The sequence below is a fragment of the Pungitius pungitius genome, chromosome 10 (genome assembly GCF_949316345.1).
Source record: "Pungitius pungitius chromosome 10, fPunPun2.1, whole genome shotgun sequence".
Lineage (NCBI taxonomy): Eukaryota > Metazoa > Chordata > Actinopteri > Perciformes > Gasterosteidae > Pungitius > Pungitius pungitius.
The window spans coordinates 5,813,815-5,826,791 of NC_084909.1; the positions used below are offsets into that span (position 1 = coordinate 5,813,815).

Below are 12,977 nucleotides of genomic sequence, written 5' to 3' on the forward strand. Positions count from 1 at the left end.
AAAATGCACGTTTGTTTTTTCGTTGAAGGCTCAAAGACGAGCTTGTTCCAGCATGGGGAAAAAAAGGAAGCTGACAGTAACACACAGTTTTATCTTCCCTCCTATTCACGATTTAAAATTGTGATAAATAAGGATTTTGGCTCTTGATTACAATGGGCTGATTTAGGTTGTGCACTCCCCCCCCCCCACCCCCTTCTCAGCCCCCTCTCCAGTAATGGCATTCAAAGGGCGGACAAAAGCGGCCTTTGGAGGATACCTTACACTTCACCTGGACTGAGGAGCAGGAAAAGAAAAGATAACAATCTTGTTCATTTCATCAAGAACTGCAGCCGCGATTCTCTTCTGTTTAATCCGAATACGTTTTATTGTAGTCCTTTGCTCAACACGTGAACAATAGGCTGAAGTACATAACGGAAGTTAAAGAAAACACAAAACATACAAATTCCATAAGAGTTAGTTAAAAACGATTTTTTCTGCTGCACATGACACGGGGACAGGGAGGGTGAGTGCTCAAGAAACGATAAACTCCTTGAATAAACTTTCAGCTGCATCTTAATTTGAACTTTTTTTCACCGATTGGAAGGGAAAAAAGGGTTTGATGAATCAAACCCACTGAAATGCAACATCATCTTCAAAATAAATTACATCCTCTACGTTTCATGTGCAGAAATTACAGAACTAGTCTTGTCCTTTTTAAAATTGTCTGGGTCACCATAGATTCCATTAAACAATAAATATTACAGACATCTATAAAACGGTTTAAAAACTCAGAATATACAGCGCATTTCTAGTGAAATGCGTATAGGTTCCTGGCCCTATCTCAAACACTAAGCCTATAACGGCAAATAAACTAGAGTCGTTTTTATCTGTACACATTTACAGCCACTCAAGAAGGGGAAAGGGGTTGTGGCAAATCCTCCTTGATCCACGAATTACGACCACTTATCTGAGAGGGCATCCCGTGATTAATATGGCCGTTGTGTTCTGCTGCCCTGGATTCCAACAGGTTAGTCGAAGCAGGTGCAACTTGCAAAAGATAGAAATAGTAGAGCTCTTTTCACAAAATGCTGTGACCTGCACCGCCCCCCCCCCCCACCCCCCTTCACATGTGTGCATCGCTGCCATCCTTTAGTCCTTTCCCCGTGAGAGGGGATGGCTGGGCAATAATAGATTAGAGAGTTCTCTAAATAAGCAGTACCTTTGATAAAGGCATTAATCAATATACATACACATGTGATATCTGAGACGACGAGCACTTGATCACATGTACAAGTTTGTGCATGCATAATAAAACTCTTGCATGAACAGCGTTTTGTTGTTGGTTGGGTTTTTTTTTTCTTCTTCACATTTCTTTTTCCTCAGAAGTCCAACGCGGCCCTTATCATAACGCCGCAGCATACGCAGGGTACGGTTCAAGTTGAGGTTTTCCCATCCCGGGGAGCAGGATGTACGCCAGGGGCGGCTGGAGTCCCGCGGAGGGCCAACCGGCACAGTTACAAGGGATCATGTACCCGGGGTTCCCCGGAGACGGATGCGAGTGAGTGTGCCCGTGCGTCCCGCCGCCAGTCCCGGCGAAAGCCGCGGAGCCGCCCGGCGGGTAGCCCAGCGGGGACGCGTACGAAAAGGACGGCGGGGACAGCTCGGTCATCTTGGATCCCAGGTCGAAAAAGGAATAGGGGTTCGACATGGCCGGGTTGAAGAAGACCCTGGCCGCCGCCGCCGCCGCGGCCGCCGCAGCCTTGTCGTGGTGTCCCATGATGGACTCGGAAAGCGAGCCGGCGGAAAGCCCGTTCACTTTGAGCGCGTCGTGCTCCCCGAGATTGTAGGGCACGGGGAAAGTGAACTTGTCTTTTTTCATCAGAGTCTTGGGCTTCCGCCGGGGTCTGTATTTGTAGTCTGGGTGTTCCTTCATGTGCATCGCTCGCAGCCGTTTGGCCTCGTCGATGAACGGCCTTTTCTCGGACTCGGTGAGAAGTTTCCACTCCGCTCCCAATCTCTTGCTGATCTCGGAATTGTGCATTTTGGGGTTCTCCTGAGCCATTTTTCTGCGCTGCGCTCTGGACCAAACCATGAAAGCGTTCATCGGGCGTTTGACGTGATCCATTGGTTTAGACATGTTGGCACAAACTCCCTGGTAGAAAAAAAAAAAAGCAAAAAAAAAAGAAGTGAAAAATGAGTTCATTAGGTATAAATCACTTGCAAGATAGGAAAAGCAAGAAGTTGGGCTCTACTCATTAAACCTTTAAAACAACCGCCGCGTATCTTTTGGCTACTTACCCAATACTTCAGTTCCTCATCCCACCGATGAATATCTTCAGTAAAACACAAGCGGCGGCGTCCTTTACGAATGCTCTACTTTATGTTTTCTGCTTCATAGTGGCTTCCACCAGGGATGCGCCTTCAGCAAAAAGGAGGAGAAGAAGAAGAAGAAGAAGAAGTGGGGAATAAAACAGCCGTGTTGTTTCCCTCGCGTCGCTCGACACTGTCAAAGCACCTCTCAGCAGCAGCGTTCACGCAAGTGGATGACAACTCCCGCTCGCCCCATGTGAAATACACGACCGTGTGGCAGGTAGTGAAAGTGCCACCGGCGCATGCGCAGTCGGCGCCCAGCAACGTAGACGACTCGCTGAACAATTTTTTTTTTTTTTTTTTTTTTTAAACATCCCACCCTGAAACGCGTCTCATACATGTTTATTTGTTATGTAAGGGGTTTTTGACCTCGGCGTTGTTTCGGCTCATTAGTCATTTTGTTCGGAAGTATTTATTCCAACGAGCAACTTGTCGCAACCTTGTTCAGTTCAATTAAAGAGAGCCACGTTTTATTATTCAAGTGACCGCGGCACCTGAGACACCTGACCGTGGCGGCGCGTGTTATCACTTACCCACTGACATATTGTGGGACCCGCAGCAGACAGGTGCACGCGTTGCTGGAGTTTCAATTTGCACTGAATCTGAGCCCTCAGAATACTTACAACCAACGCAAACTTGCTCTCCATTATTTAAAAACACTCGCTGTAATTACGCGTAATCGCCTCTGTTGACGTTTGTTTAATTGACAATCACACCGGGTCGAGCCCGTTGGTGTCTCCACTTTGTCACCTCTCTTCCTCAGCGGTGTCTCTCTGCGTGTCCTTGTCCCCCATGGGTGGCACTGCCATAGAAAAGTAGCGTGTAAGACGACAAGAGAGGTAAAACACGTCTTCTTTAATTTTCTGATATTGTGTGGTATTTGTCGTAAATACGCAATTGCGGAGACGGACTGAAGTGTTTCTAATCGCGCTCGGTGAAATTAATTACTTTCCTGAAATCCCCCTTTTCACTTTCACTTCAAAGGACTTTCCCAAGGGCAGCGAATCGACAACTGAAATTAGGTTGTCGAGTATTCAACTAAGCAATTACAGTTATCTGTAGGACTTGTTGAGTAAATTGTAGGTTTAAGTGGTTTGTTCTCGCAACCTCCCCGTTGTACATAATTATATATATTTACATCCCCCCAAAAAAATGAAATTGAGAAAGAATGTATCGAACAATATTACAAATGAGGAAATAGGGTGCAGGTCGAGCGTTTAAATTAGGATATAAATGGATGTCAAATTCAATGCACTGCACTGTTTTTCTACGGTTCAGCCTTATCTAAGGACAGTTCTTACAATACATTGTTGCTGTTGGTATTTGTATTATTATGAAAAAAATAATAAATAAAATATGACACAAATAAGTGGGCTGCTTTTAAAAATGACATGAGCCGGTTATTGAGAGGGTGAAAGTGGAACAATCCCAACGGAATGCGCCGTTTCCAAGAGACAGCGCCCTTTCTGTCATTTCTGCATTTTGCGCGTGTTAAAAAAAATAAAAATAAATTTTTCTCTTAATAAGGACTTATTCGCTTTTAATTTGGCGCAGAAAATGATCCCGCGAAGGGAATCGCTCTTTTGTCTCGAGGAGGAAACCTGACAAGGTGAGAGTGATCCGCGCCACGAGGACCAGAGATGAGAGACCAACCTGCCGCACGAACCGAGTCGCAGCATCTCTCAACAACGCGCGCCCCTTTTTGTCGGCTTGTCATTCACCTCGACAACATCACTGCAATGAAGCGCTCCGCTGCCGGAGCACGTGCCTCTCACGACACCCAACCGGGATAAACAAAGAATTCCTATGAATTATATGAATAAGTTACGGTGGAAAGTTCTTATCGGGAGTTGACAGTCGCAGAGGTGTGCAACCCAGTGCCTGCGCACATGCTTGATTTTTTACATTTGTTTTATTTCTCTCTGCGAGTTGGTGTTATTTTTCATAGTATTATTTTAGTTTGGCTGTTTGACAGTGGAGAGAAACACCTCCCCTCCTCCCAAGGCATGGCCTCTCGTTTTAATTCCAACACGTGTCGGGTGCTTTTCGATGATGTCGGGGCCTATAGCTGATCCTGTTTTAACGAAGGCGCAGCCATGCAGAATGTTTTCCAGTTTATCAAAATGTCAAGTATGTTTTATCCATTTCAGAAAAAAAGTGAAGTATTTGCAGACTGGGAAAACATTAAATTATTCAATTTAGTAATTTAATGAAGATCTGATAAGAAGAAGAAAAAATACCCCACCCCCTTCATTTTCATTTTTTTTTTTACCTCAGCCTGGGTGCTGGAAATAACACTTAAATAATTCAAGATGAGTTAGTGAGAGTGTGAGAATTACCTGCCGATAAAGCTCCGGTCCAGCCTCTGAGACGGAGCCAGCACTCCCACCTCACAGCACACTGATGATAAGACTGAATAGAAAAATATCATGCAAATAGAAGGCAGACAGCAGCAACAACAAGCCCATGGGGACATATTCCCAGCCGGAGAGATCGCACACACAGTTCACTCCAAGGTGCTAAAGCCATCACTCTGAAATAGGAGACCCTGGAGGTGCAAGAATCTTCTTGATAGCACCAAACAGTTTATTCTGCTTAACACTCCACTAACTCTGGGAGGAAGCGCGATGAATTATAGCGAGCGCTGATGAGGATCCCCCCGGATGATCCCGGGCTACATAAAAAAAGCCATGATCTATATAGAATATTGTAGACTGTGCACTACATTTTTCTTTTTTTAAAGGTGTTCGGGGTTCTTCCCTCAAAGTGACACTGTTTCAGGTGGAGTCAGGGGAATCGATTGTTAAAATAAATGGATTTTAAAGGAACACAAGTTGACCTCTTGTTATCAGATGGCTTTTCCTTGACTGGTAAAAAAAAGAAGAAGAAGAAAAGATGAGCAGGATAAACAACAGTATCCTCTGTTTGCCACTTCAAACCCTGGAGTGGAGAGCATTTACAGCCACATGGAAGTTTGCTCATTATTGGGGAGGTCTGAAGAAGAGGGAGAGGGAGGGGGTCCTGATTGTGTACCTGATGTGGTTTTCTTTCTGCTTGTCTGATCACAGCTCTGCCTGGGATCTTCCCCTTCCCTTTCAGCTCTGGCTGCTCCCTTGCAGGCTGCGGGCGGCCCAGGCAGAAGGCTGTGAAGGCGACTCGCACTAAAAAGGTAGTCGTCTCCTTTCAGTCTGAGGATCTGTTGCGAAATCCTTCAAAACCTAAATCGTCTCATACTTTTAGGTCACTCTTTATACTTTGTGTTGTTATTCGTTGGCTGAGAAATATTCATATCAACAGACCTTTCCGAAGAAGGAAACGCACAGCAGACATGTTTGAGACAGTGCATGCTGTGGGGAGTATTGAAAGTCAATTTGTCACTATCACACGCCATTAGCCGCAGAATCTTATCTTAAGTGAGCCTTTGATAAAGTGCTAATGACAAACAGTTTAGCCTTGTGAGGGACCCAATTGATTACTATTTAAAGATGATTGCATTTAGATTAGAAGTCATTTTTTCTAATGAGGTTTCTTTAGAGCTTCTACAATACGTAGAAAATATGCTTAAGTGCAAGGCAATACAATGATCGGATTGGTGAAGAGACAATGCCCACTTCAGCATCACTTCAAATGACACACACAGAACGTCTGAATAAATGCATAATTAATGTGAATAAAGTTAATATTTTTTTTGTGGTTTAAATATGTGACCTATTTTGAACGTTGTGTTCTCAAAATATATTCAATAAGTGCCAAATTAGTTGTGCAGTTCTTTAATCATTCTAATTATACAGTATTTATTGCTCCTTAGGGCATACTTTCGTGTCTTTGTCTCAGTGGGAATTATTTTGGTGAAGAACCAAAATATTTACCCAACCACAACCTAAATATTACGCATATCAAGAGGAATTGAGAAATAATCCTCTCATAGAGCACAGTATTAACTTAATCACATTAGAGAAAATACTATTGATAGTGGTCATGATCCCTAGTGAGGGAATCTGTAATTCACAATAAACCGCAATACAAGAAAGAACACACTGCATTAAAGGATGGGGAGTGGGACAGGCAAATGGCCCTGAGGATTAGGTGTGTGTGTGTGTGTGTTTTGTTGTGTGTAGGTGTATGTTTGTGTGAATGCGTCAATGAGAGTACAGAGGGAGGAAAGAGGAGTGATTGTCAGTTCAATCTTTGAGCACCTACACCGACAGACACAACAAACTTCTGAAGCACACGATGGAAGGAGAATGGCAACAAAGAACGATGTGGAGTCCGCAAAGTTGATAAGACCTTCATCTTTAAACCGCCGCTTGTCAAAGTATTATGTGTAATCTCGCACTGCAGAATATCTGCACAGCCCGAGGGGCGAAACAATGTCGCAGCGGCAATCAAAACGATGTCCTCCATCATTAAAAAAATACCCTCCCCCCTTTGTGAAAAGTCAGATTTTTAAACTCCGATGGCTGCCATCCCCCCCCCAGGGGGCACACGTTTAGCTTCCACCTTCCACATATGGATCAAATCCACGGATTCTTGTTCCCCCCCCGAAGGCACCGAGATGACTTTTCCCATGATAGACCATTTCGAACCAGTTAGCGGACACATTATCGCCTTTCTTCCTCATTATATTCCCCTTATCGCCACGGCATCGCTGCAAAGCCCCCCAAAAATACAGAGCTGTAATTACCCAGACTGCCACCTGATAGCGTCCCTTCTATCAGCTTTATCGGGTCCGGGTCCTGCTAACTCATCACGGGGACACGGGGAAGAAAAGGCCGGGTTTGTGGCACAAGCTCGCCACAGATAGCTCATCTCTCAAGATACATTTATAGTTCCAGTTGGGATCAGAGAAAACTGACGCACCGAGGCATTTTTTTTAAACTTTTCTTTTTTCATCCACCCTTTGCCTTCAATACCACAAAGACTGCTCTCTCTCAGTCCTCTCCTCCTAGTCTCTCGCTCTCTGTGTTGGAAGCTGAATCGAGGCTGCTCGGCAAACAAAAAGTGATCCAATCTCCTTGAACCCGTGGCACCGCGGCAACACGCTATTTGGGCTTTCATAGCGTGGCATCGTCCTTCAGAGGAGGGGGAATAAAGAAGGGAGACTTCTTCTTTAACATCGCGCACAAAGCATTTGTATAAAAGTTGACAGCATTGTGCTTCCATCTCATTGACCACCTCTAACCCTTATTGCGTGTTTCGCGGATGTTATGAATAGGACGAACCGAATGTAAGGATTTCTGTTCATCCGGGGGTTGAATGAACAGAAGGTGAAAACACAACAAAAAAAAAATTCTGGAAATTAAAGGTCAAGACGTATTTAAAACAACAGTCTTTTCAATGCACGGGTCGGGGGGGGGGGGGAAATGAAAATTGCAAGGCAGTTAAAAGCATTCACAGGCCGGCCTTTGAAGACGACCTTCTGAGATTTTTCCTAATTTTGCTTTTGTATAGATCAGTGTCTTTTAGAGCTCAAAGTCTTGCTTAAAGGGCAAAAATAAAAAGAGGCCAAACAAGGACACCTCCACAGAAAGAAAGAAAGGGGGAGGTGGGGGGGCAGATATTTTAATCAGGCACGCACCTTACAAATCATTCAAATACAAACCCGTCCAAGATGACACATCTTAATTCATCCATTGTGTCGCTAACTTCATAATCACCGGTTATTGTTGGCACGAACACAAAGACGGAAAGAGTTCGAAGTGGACAAATTCTCTAAAAAAAAAAATCATCTCACCATCCTTGCCAGGTCTATTATTAATATTATCATTATTAGCGTATTCGGGGTGAGTGTGCGCATTACCATGACACGTTCCCAAACCTGCGTTTCATCCTGTTGCGTATTGTACGTGTCAACGGGCTCCTCTCTGTCACTTGTAACTATGAAAGGGCCTTTGTGTGTCTACTCATCAGTATGTCAAAGAAGCAGCCGGAGTGACTGTGACCTCCATCAAATGGGAAAATTGTGAGAATACATTGCAACTCCATGGTTCCCATGGCCTGAGTGCCTTCTGACAGATGGACTCTAACGCAGCCTGAAAGGACAAATCAATCTTATTTGAGGAGATTAAGTGACCAAGATAATAACCATGTCATTGAGAGAGAGAGAGAGAGAAGTCCCACTTTTCAAAAGAGTGAAATAAAGTGAATTCCTGCAGACGGCTCTTTGTGTCACACCTTCATAGGTGAGCCCGTGAAGGCAGTGTTGTCCGAGATACCTCAGGGACGAAACACGTGGCCGTTCCACATGTGGAAGAGTTTATTTACACGTAACACAGGAGAAAAAAAGAAATGAGGGACATTTTTGCCGTTGGTTTCTGAACGCTTGTGTGTGTGTGTGTGTGTGTGTGTACGTGTGTGTTTACGTGTGTTTTTTCTAAGCAGCAGCTTGAATGACGGGAGGGCAAGTGTCCTGTCAGCACGTCCTGTTCGGCGGTGGGCGGGGAGTGGGGCGGGGGGGTGCGGGGGGGGGGGGGGGGGGCAGGGGTGACAGTGGCTGTCTCAGGTGATCTCATTATTTGATGGACACCGCAGCAGAGAGGAGGGCAGTCATAGCTTCTCTCTCGCGCTGCTCCCTTAATCAGGCCATTACTCATGCAGAGCAGCAGGGGGGGGGGGGGGGGGGGGAAATATTGATCATGTTTTGACAGAGTACCCCCCCCCCCCCCCCCCCTGTCCATAATCACCACTGACGCCGGTTGCGTGCTCAGGACACACGCAGGGACGATCCTCAGATGCCGTTGCCGAGGGGTTCCGCTTATCGGGCATTCCGAAGCGTGCGGCCTGTGTTTGTGAGTTAAGAAGCTTTGCCTGATGATTTTTAAATAATCTCTCCATTTGCGATGTTTGTCTGAGCAGCCTGTGAGGGAGCGGGGATAGTACAGCAAGGAGCACAGCTCTTTTTTTTCAAAAAATCAAAGACTTCAAAGCATTAATCGCCCGCGTGAAGATTAATGAATTACTTGTACGGATGTGCTCCTCTCTGGGGTTTTTTTTCCGCTGGTGCAGTTTGTCTTCACCCCCCCATCCCCCCATGTGTGGCTGAAGTCAATACGCATGCCGAGCTACTCTATAGGCAACCCAAAGGCCAGGGCCCTGCGTGAGTTAGATCATCGTCCCGTGGGACATTCGCTGGAGATACTGTGACATGCCTAAAGAGCAAAGCTCTAGCGGGGGCCCCCAGGGCTTTTCTCATTCGGCAGCTCCAGCCAAAAGCATCTTCTCTGTCCAAACTAAGCCTTGCCAAAGGGTCAAAGTGAAATCGATATGTTAATCCATAAATTGTCCAGTGTGATAATTACTAAGAGGAGCTGTAATTACAAAAGACATTAATTCACCTCTTAGATTTTGTGCCAGGGGAGAGTTTCTCTCAGATTCATCGCGAGGCAAACAATTCAAGGAGGAAGCGTCCCCCTTTTTTTTTTTTTTTAAAGCAGTGGTCGATTCTTTTAAGGAACAGTAGGTGCACACAGGCTCCGACTCAAAGCACTTTTAGATATGCCGAGGGATTGTTTGAAGGTCTTTGAACCCCTGTGTAGTCAGCTCCAGGGTTCCTACATTGATCAGTCAGTGATGACAAAAGGTTTCACAAAATACACACTTGTTCTCTCCGACAATGTGTCTCGATCATTTGCATAATAATAATATTAAAAAATCCATACGGGCTATTAAGGGATAAAACCTTGATGTCCTTAGCCTAAGACGCATTGGCGCGCCGGACAAAAGCCACGGTGCTTTAATGGGGCGACAACCTGTATACATTTTGATCTTTTTCTTCCCAGCCACTTTGAGGCAACGGCACAAACATTGCACAGGCATTCTTCTCTAAACCCCCAGGTTGCAGCTGGTCTGCCACTCGCTGTGCACTGCCAAGTGCAAGAAACGGGGTCTCTTTTATCAGGACGAAGCAAATCTGGGCTAATGTGTCTGGTAGAGAGTGTCCCAGGGAGCCCCGGTCTCCCATTCTTTGCCCATTCTTTTCACTTTTCTCCTCTCCTGCACTTGGGATAATTGCAGTTTAATTGGGTGACAAGAAATGAAAACTGTGTCCACATTATCTAGGATTATCTCTTTTTCCTCCAGCCTGCCATCAATTCAAAGGAGCCCATTTATCAGCGCGGGGAAGCTGATGCTTGGTCAGCGGAGGAGAGGCTTCGAGCACCAGTTAGCAAAATGAAGAGAGAAAGGGGCCTGGGAGCAATGGGAGGGGGGGCCTGACAGCTAAGAAAAATACGCATTGTATGTTATCGCAAGCGTGCATTCATCTTCAAGATGCAAATCTTGTGCGCACTCTAAATCAATAAAAAATATACAATAATACCATTCTAGAAAAAAAGAAAAATAGTTCTGCCATTGTCAGCTTCAACAGGAGAGGTTGCAGCTTTGAATACGTAAATTGCCCAGAAACATTTCACAAAACCTGCAAGACATCACATGACTGTAGCAACCTGGAGGAAACATTTGAATAAATGCCAATAAATCTCCCAGCATTGTAGCTCGGGCTTTATAGCCGGCTTCATTCATCTCCTCAGCATTCTTGAATTCTGCACGGGCAAGGTTATAAACATTGAGTCATACTCAGTCCAGCCGCAGCTCACCTTCATTTTTGTTTGAGTTGTACTCAACCTTAAAAGCCTCTTTCAGGATGCCTGAATGCACTTCATTTTCTCTTTGGGAACTTTGCTCCGATAGCTGAGAAAAGGAAGGTTGTTTAGAGAAGGAAGGAGAGACAATGCGAGGGAAACGAAAGCTTTCAGATTCCATTATGAGCAGGCCTATTCTTTTCATCCATTTGTACTGGACTGGATTTTCTTAATATGCGTCACAGTCGCTCAAGCACAATTCCAAATGGGCTTTGCATCAGGGTTTTCGGGTAAAACCACAAGGGCTAGAAAAGTGATGGAGAAAGATTCTGGGGAGGATCAGAAAACAGCTTCATTAATACCTTGCTAGCCTCTGCACAAAAGTAGATGAAAGAAGAGAGACCTTGCCAGTGCACTACATACATGCCTATTCAGTCTCAGGTGCAACATTTAAGATGGCCTGATCATTTGGTGGAAAGAGCAGGCTTTGTGTAGCAGTAAAGCATGGAAATCTGCTGTACAATGACCGAACTGGAGTGCCTTCCACTCTGAATGCAACAGGGGACCTACTCTCAACACAATACGTTTGAAGGTTACAGGATGGATGTGTGTGTGTGTGTGTGTGTGTGCATATGGAGGAGTTGCACATTGGGGTTGGACAAAATGGGATGTAAATAACAATATAATAATACAAAATAACTTTTATTACATAAAAGAAGTGGTGCTGGGTGTTTGTAGAAAACTGAGACAAACCAAACGGGACGTTTTGGGATCATTTTCCAGACAAATATTAAACGCAAGTTTTTGAGAGGCGCGTTAAATTTGGGCAGAGGATCTGGGAACGTATGGACTTCTGTTCTAATGGGCTTAAAACCAATACAACCAACCTTTGAGAGAATGTTTCTGATTGAGTGTTCTCCATCAAATTGGTCAAGAGATATTGAGAGATGAATTACGTTATTTATTTTTATTTTTTAATGACTTACAACCAATTGTAATGCCGGTTTCCTTCCAGAAACGGTCTTCATTCATTGATTGCTTCCACATGGTGTTTAATGAGTATCAGGTTCATTTTCACAGCTGTGATTGTAGTTGGCTTGTCGCAGTGGGGGATGAAAGCGATGCAGGAATATGGCCGTGGTGAATGGCGGCCACATTTATTAAGGCAGTGTTAATAATTTGCACGCAGGGCAGCAGGATAAACGTGCTTCAGCCTGGTCAGTGCAAGGAGCAGTTAGTTTAATCAGAGTGCGAATACGGTTTGATCACCGTCCAGTCTAATCTGGCCCACAAGCAGCATTTACAGCACTAAATCAAGCGCCCGTGAAGCTGCAGGTGCTGCCTCACAGACAGCCCCCCCCCCCCCCCTCGCTCCCCCCGGGGGCCCTGTGCCGGCGAATAAACAGCAAATAAATGGCAGTGCTGGGAGAGAGCGATGAGCTGATTAACTCACTGCAGGGCAGTTTCTCATTATCCCCTTAACCCTGTCTCGCTTACAGTAGAGCGCCGTCCTGCGTCTGTACGGATGATGTATAAAACAGAAAAAATATGACGGTGTATTTCAGTGAGTGAGTGTGTGTGGATGTTCTAGCAGAGTGTGTGTGTGTGTGTGTGTGTGTGTGCTGTGTGGTCCATCTCTGGGGGGACTGCTAATGTGTCAGCTCCATGGCTCATTTCTTTCAATTACAGCGCCTGGACTAGGAGAGCCCACCAGCAGTCCGGTGACAGCTCCATATGGGTCCCATCACCGCTTATCACAGGCCACTCGTGGGTAATTCATTTACCCTTCATTGAATGTGACACATTGCCATCAACAAAAGCAGTTATATATCACAGAATTCACACATTGTTAATTAAGAGCAAGTTATCATGAAAGGCATTTCAGATGCAAAATTATTCTATTCAAACAGGGGTGGGAATTTTTTATCTGTGTTTGAGACAATACTATTTTATGATTTACCACAAAACAGTAAAAAAAAAACATGAACGGGGGGGTTTTTAAATAATGGATTTCCTAAAGTTTACTCTAGAAGAAAACTGTATTCGACT

At 44.9% G+C, this 12,977-nt stretch overlaps 1 protein-coding gene across 1 annotated transcript; it reads right to left on the minus strand.

The window, feature by feature from the left end:
- Positions 1-333: 333 nt before the first annotated feature.
- Positions 334-2,613, minus strand: sox21b (SRY-box transcription factor 21b). Its single transcript, XM_037489590.2, has 2 exons — positions 2,278-2,613; positions 334-2,131 (listed from the first exon to the last, which is right to left on the minus strand). Exon 2 carries the CDS (start codon positions 2,114-2,116, stop codon positions 1,382-1,384), a length of 735 nt encoding a protein of 244 aa, XP_037345487.1. The 5' UTR covers positions 2,117-2,131; positions 2,278-2,613; the 3' UTR covers positions 334-1,381.
- Positions 2,614-12,977: the final 10,364 nt, after the last annotated feature.

Coding starts and splice junctions, on each gene's coding strand:
- sox21b (XM_037489590.2), bottom strand. CDS start 2,116: ATGTCTAAACCAATGGATCACGTCAAACGCCCGATGAACGCTTTCATG.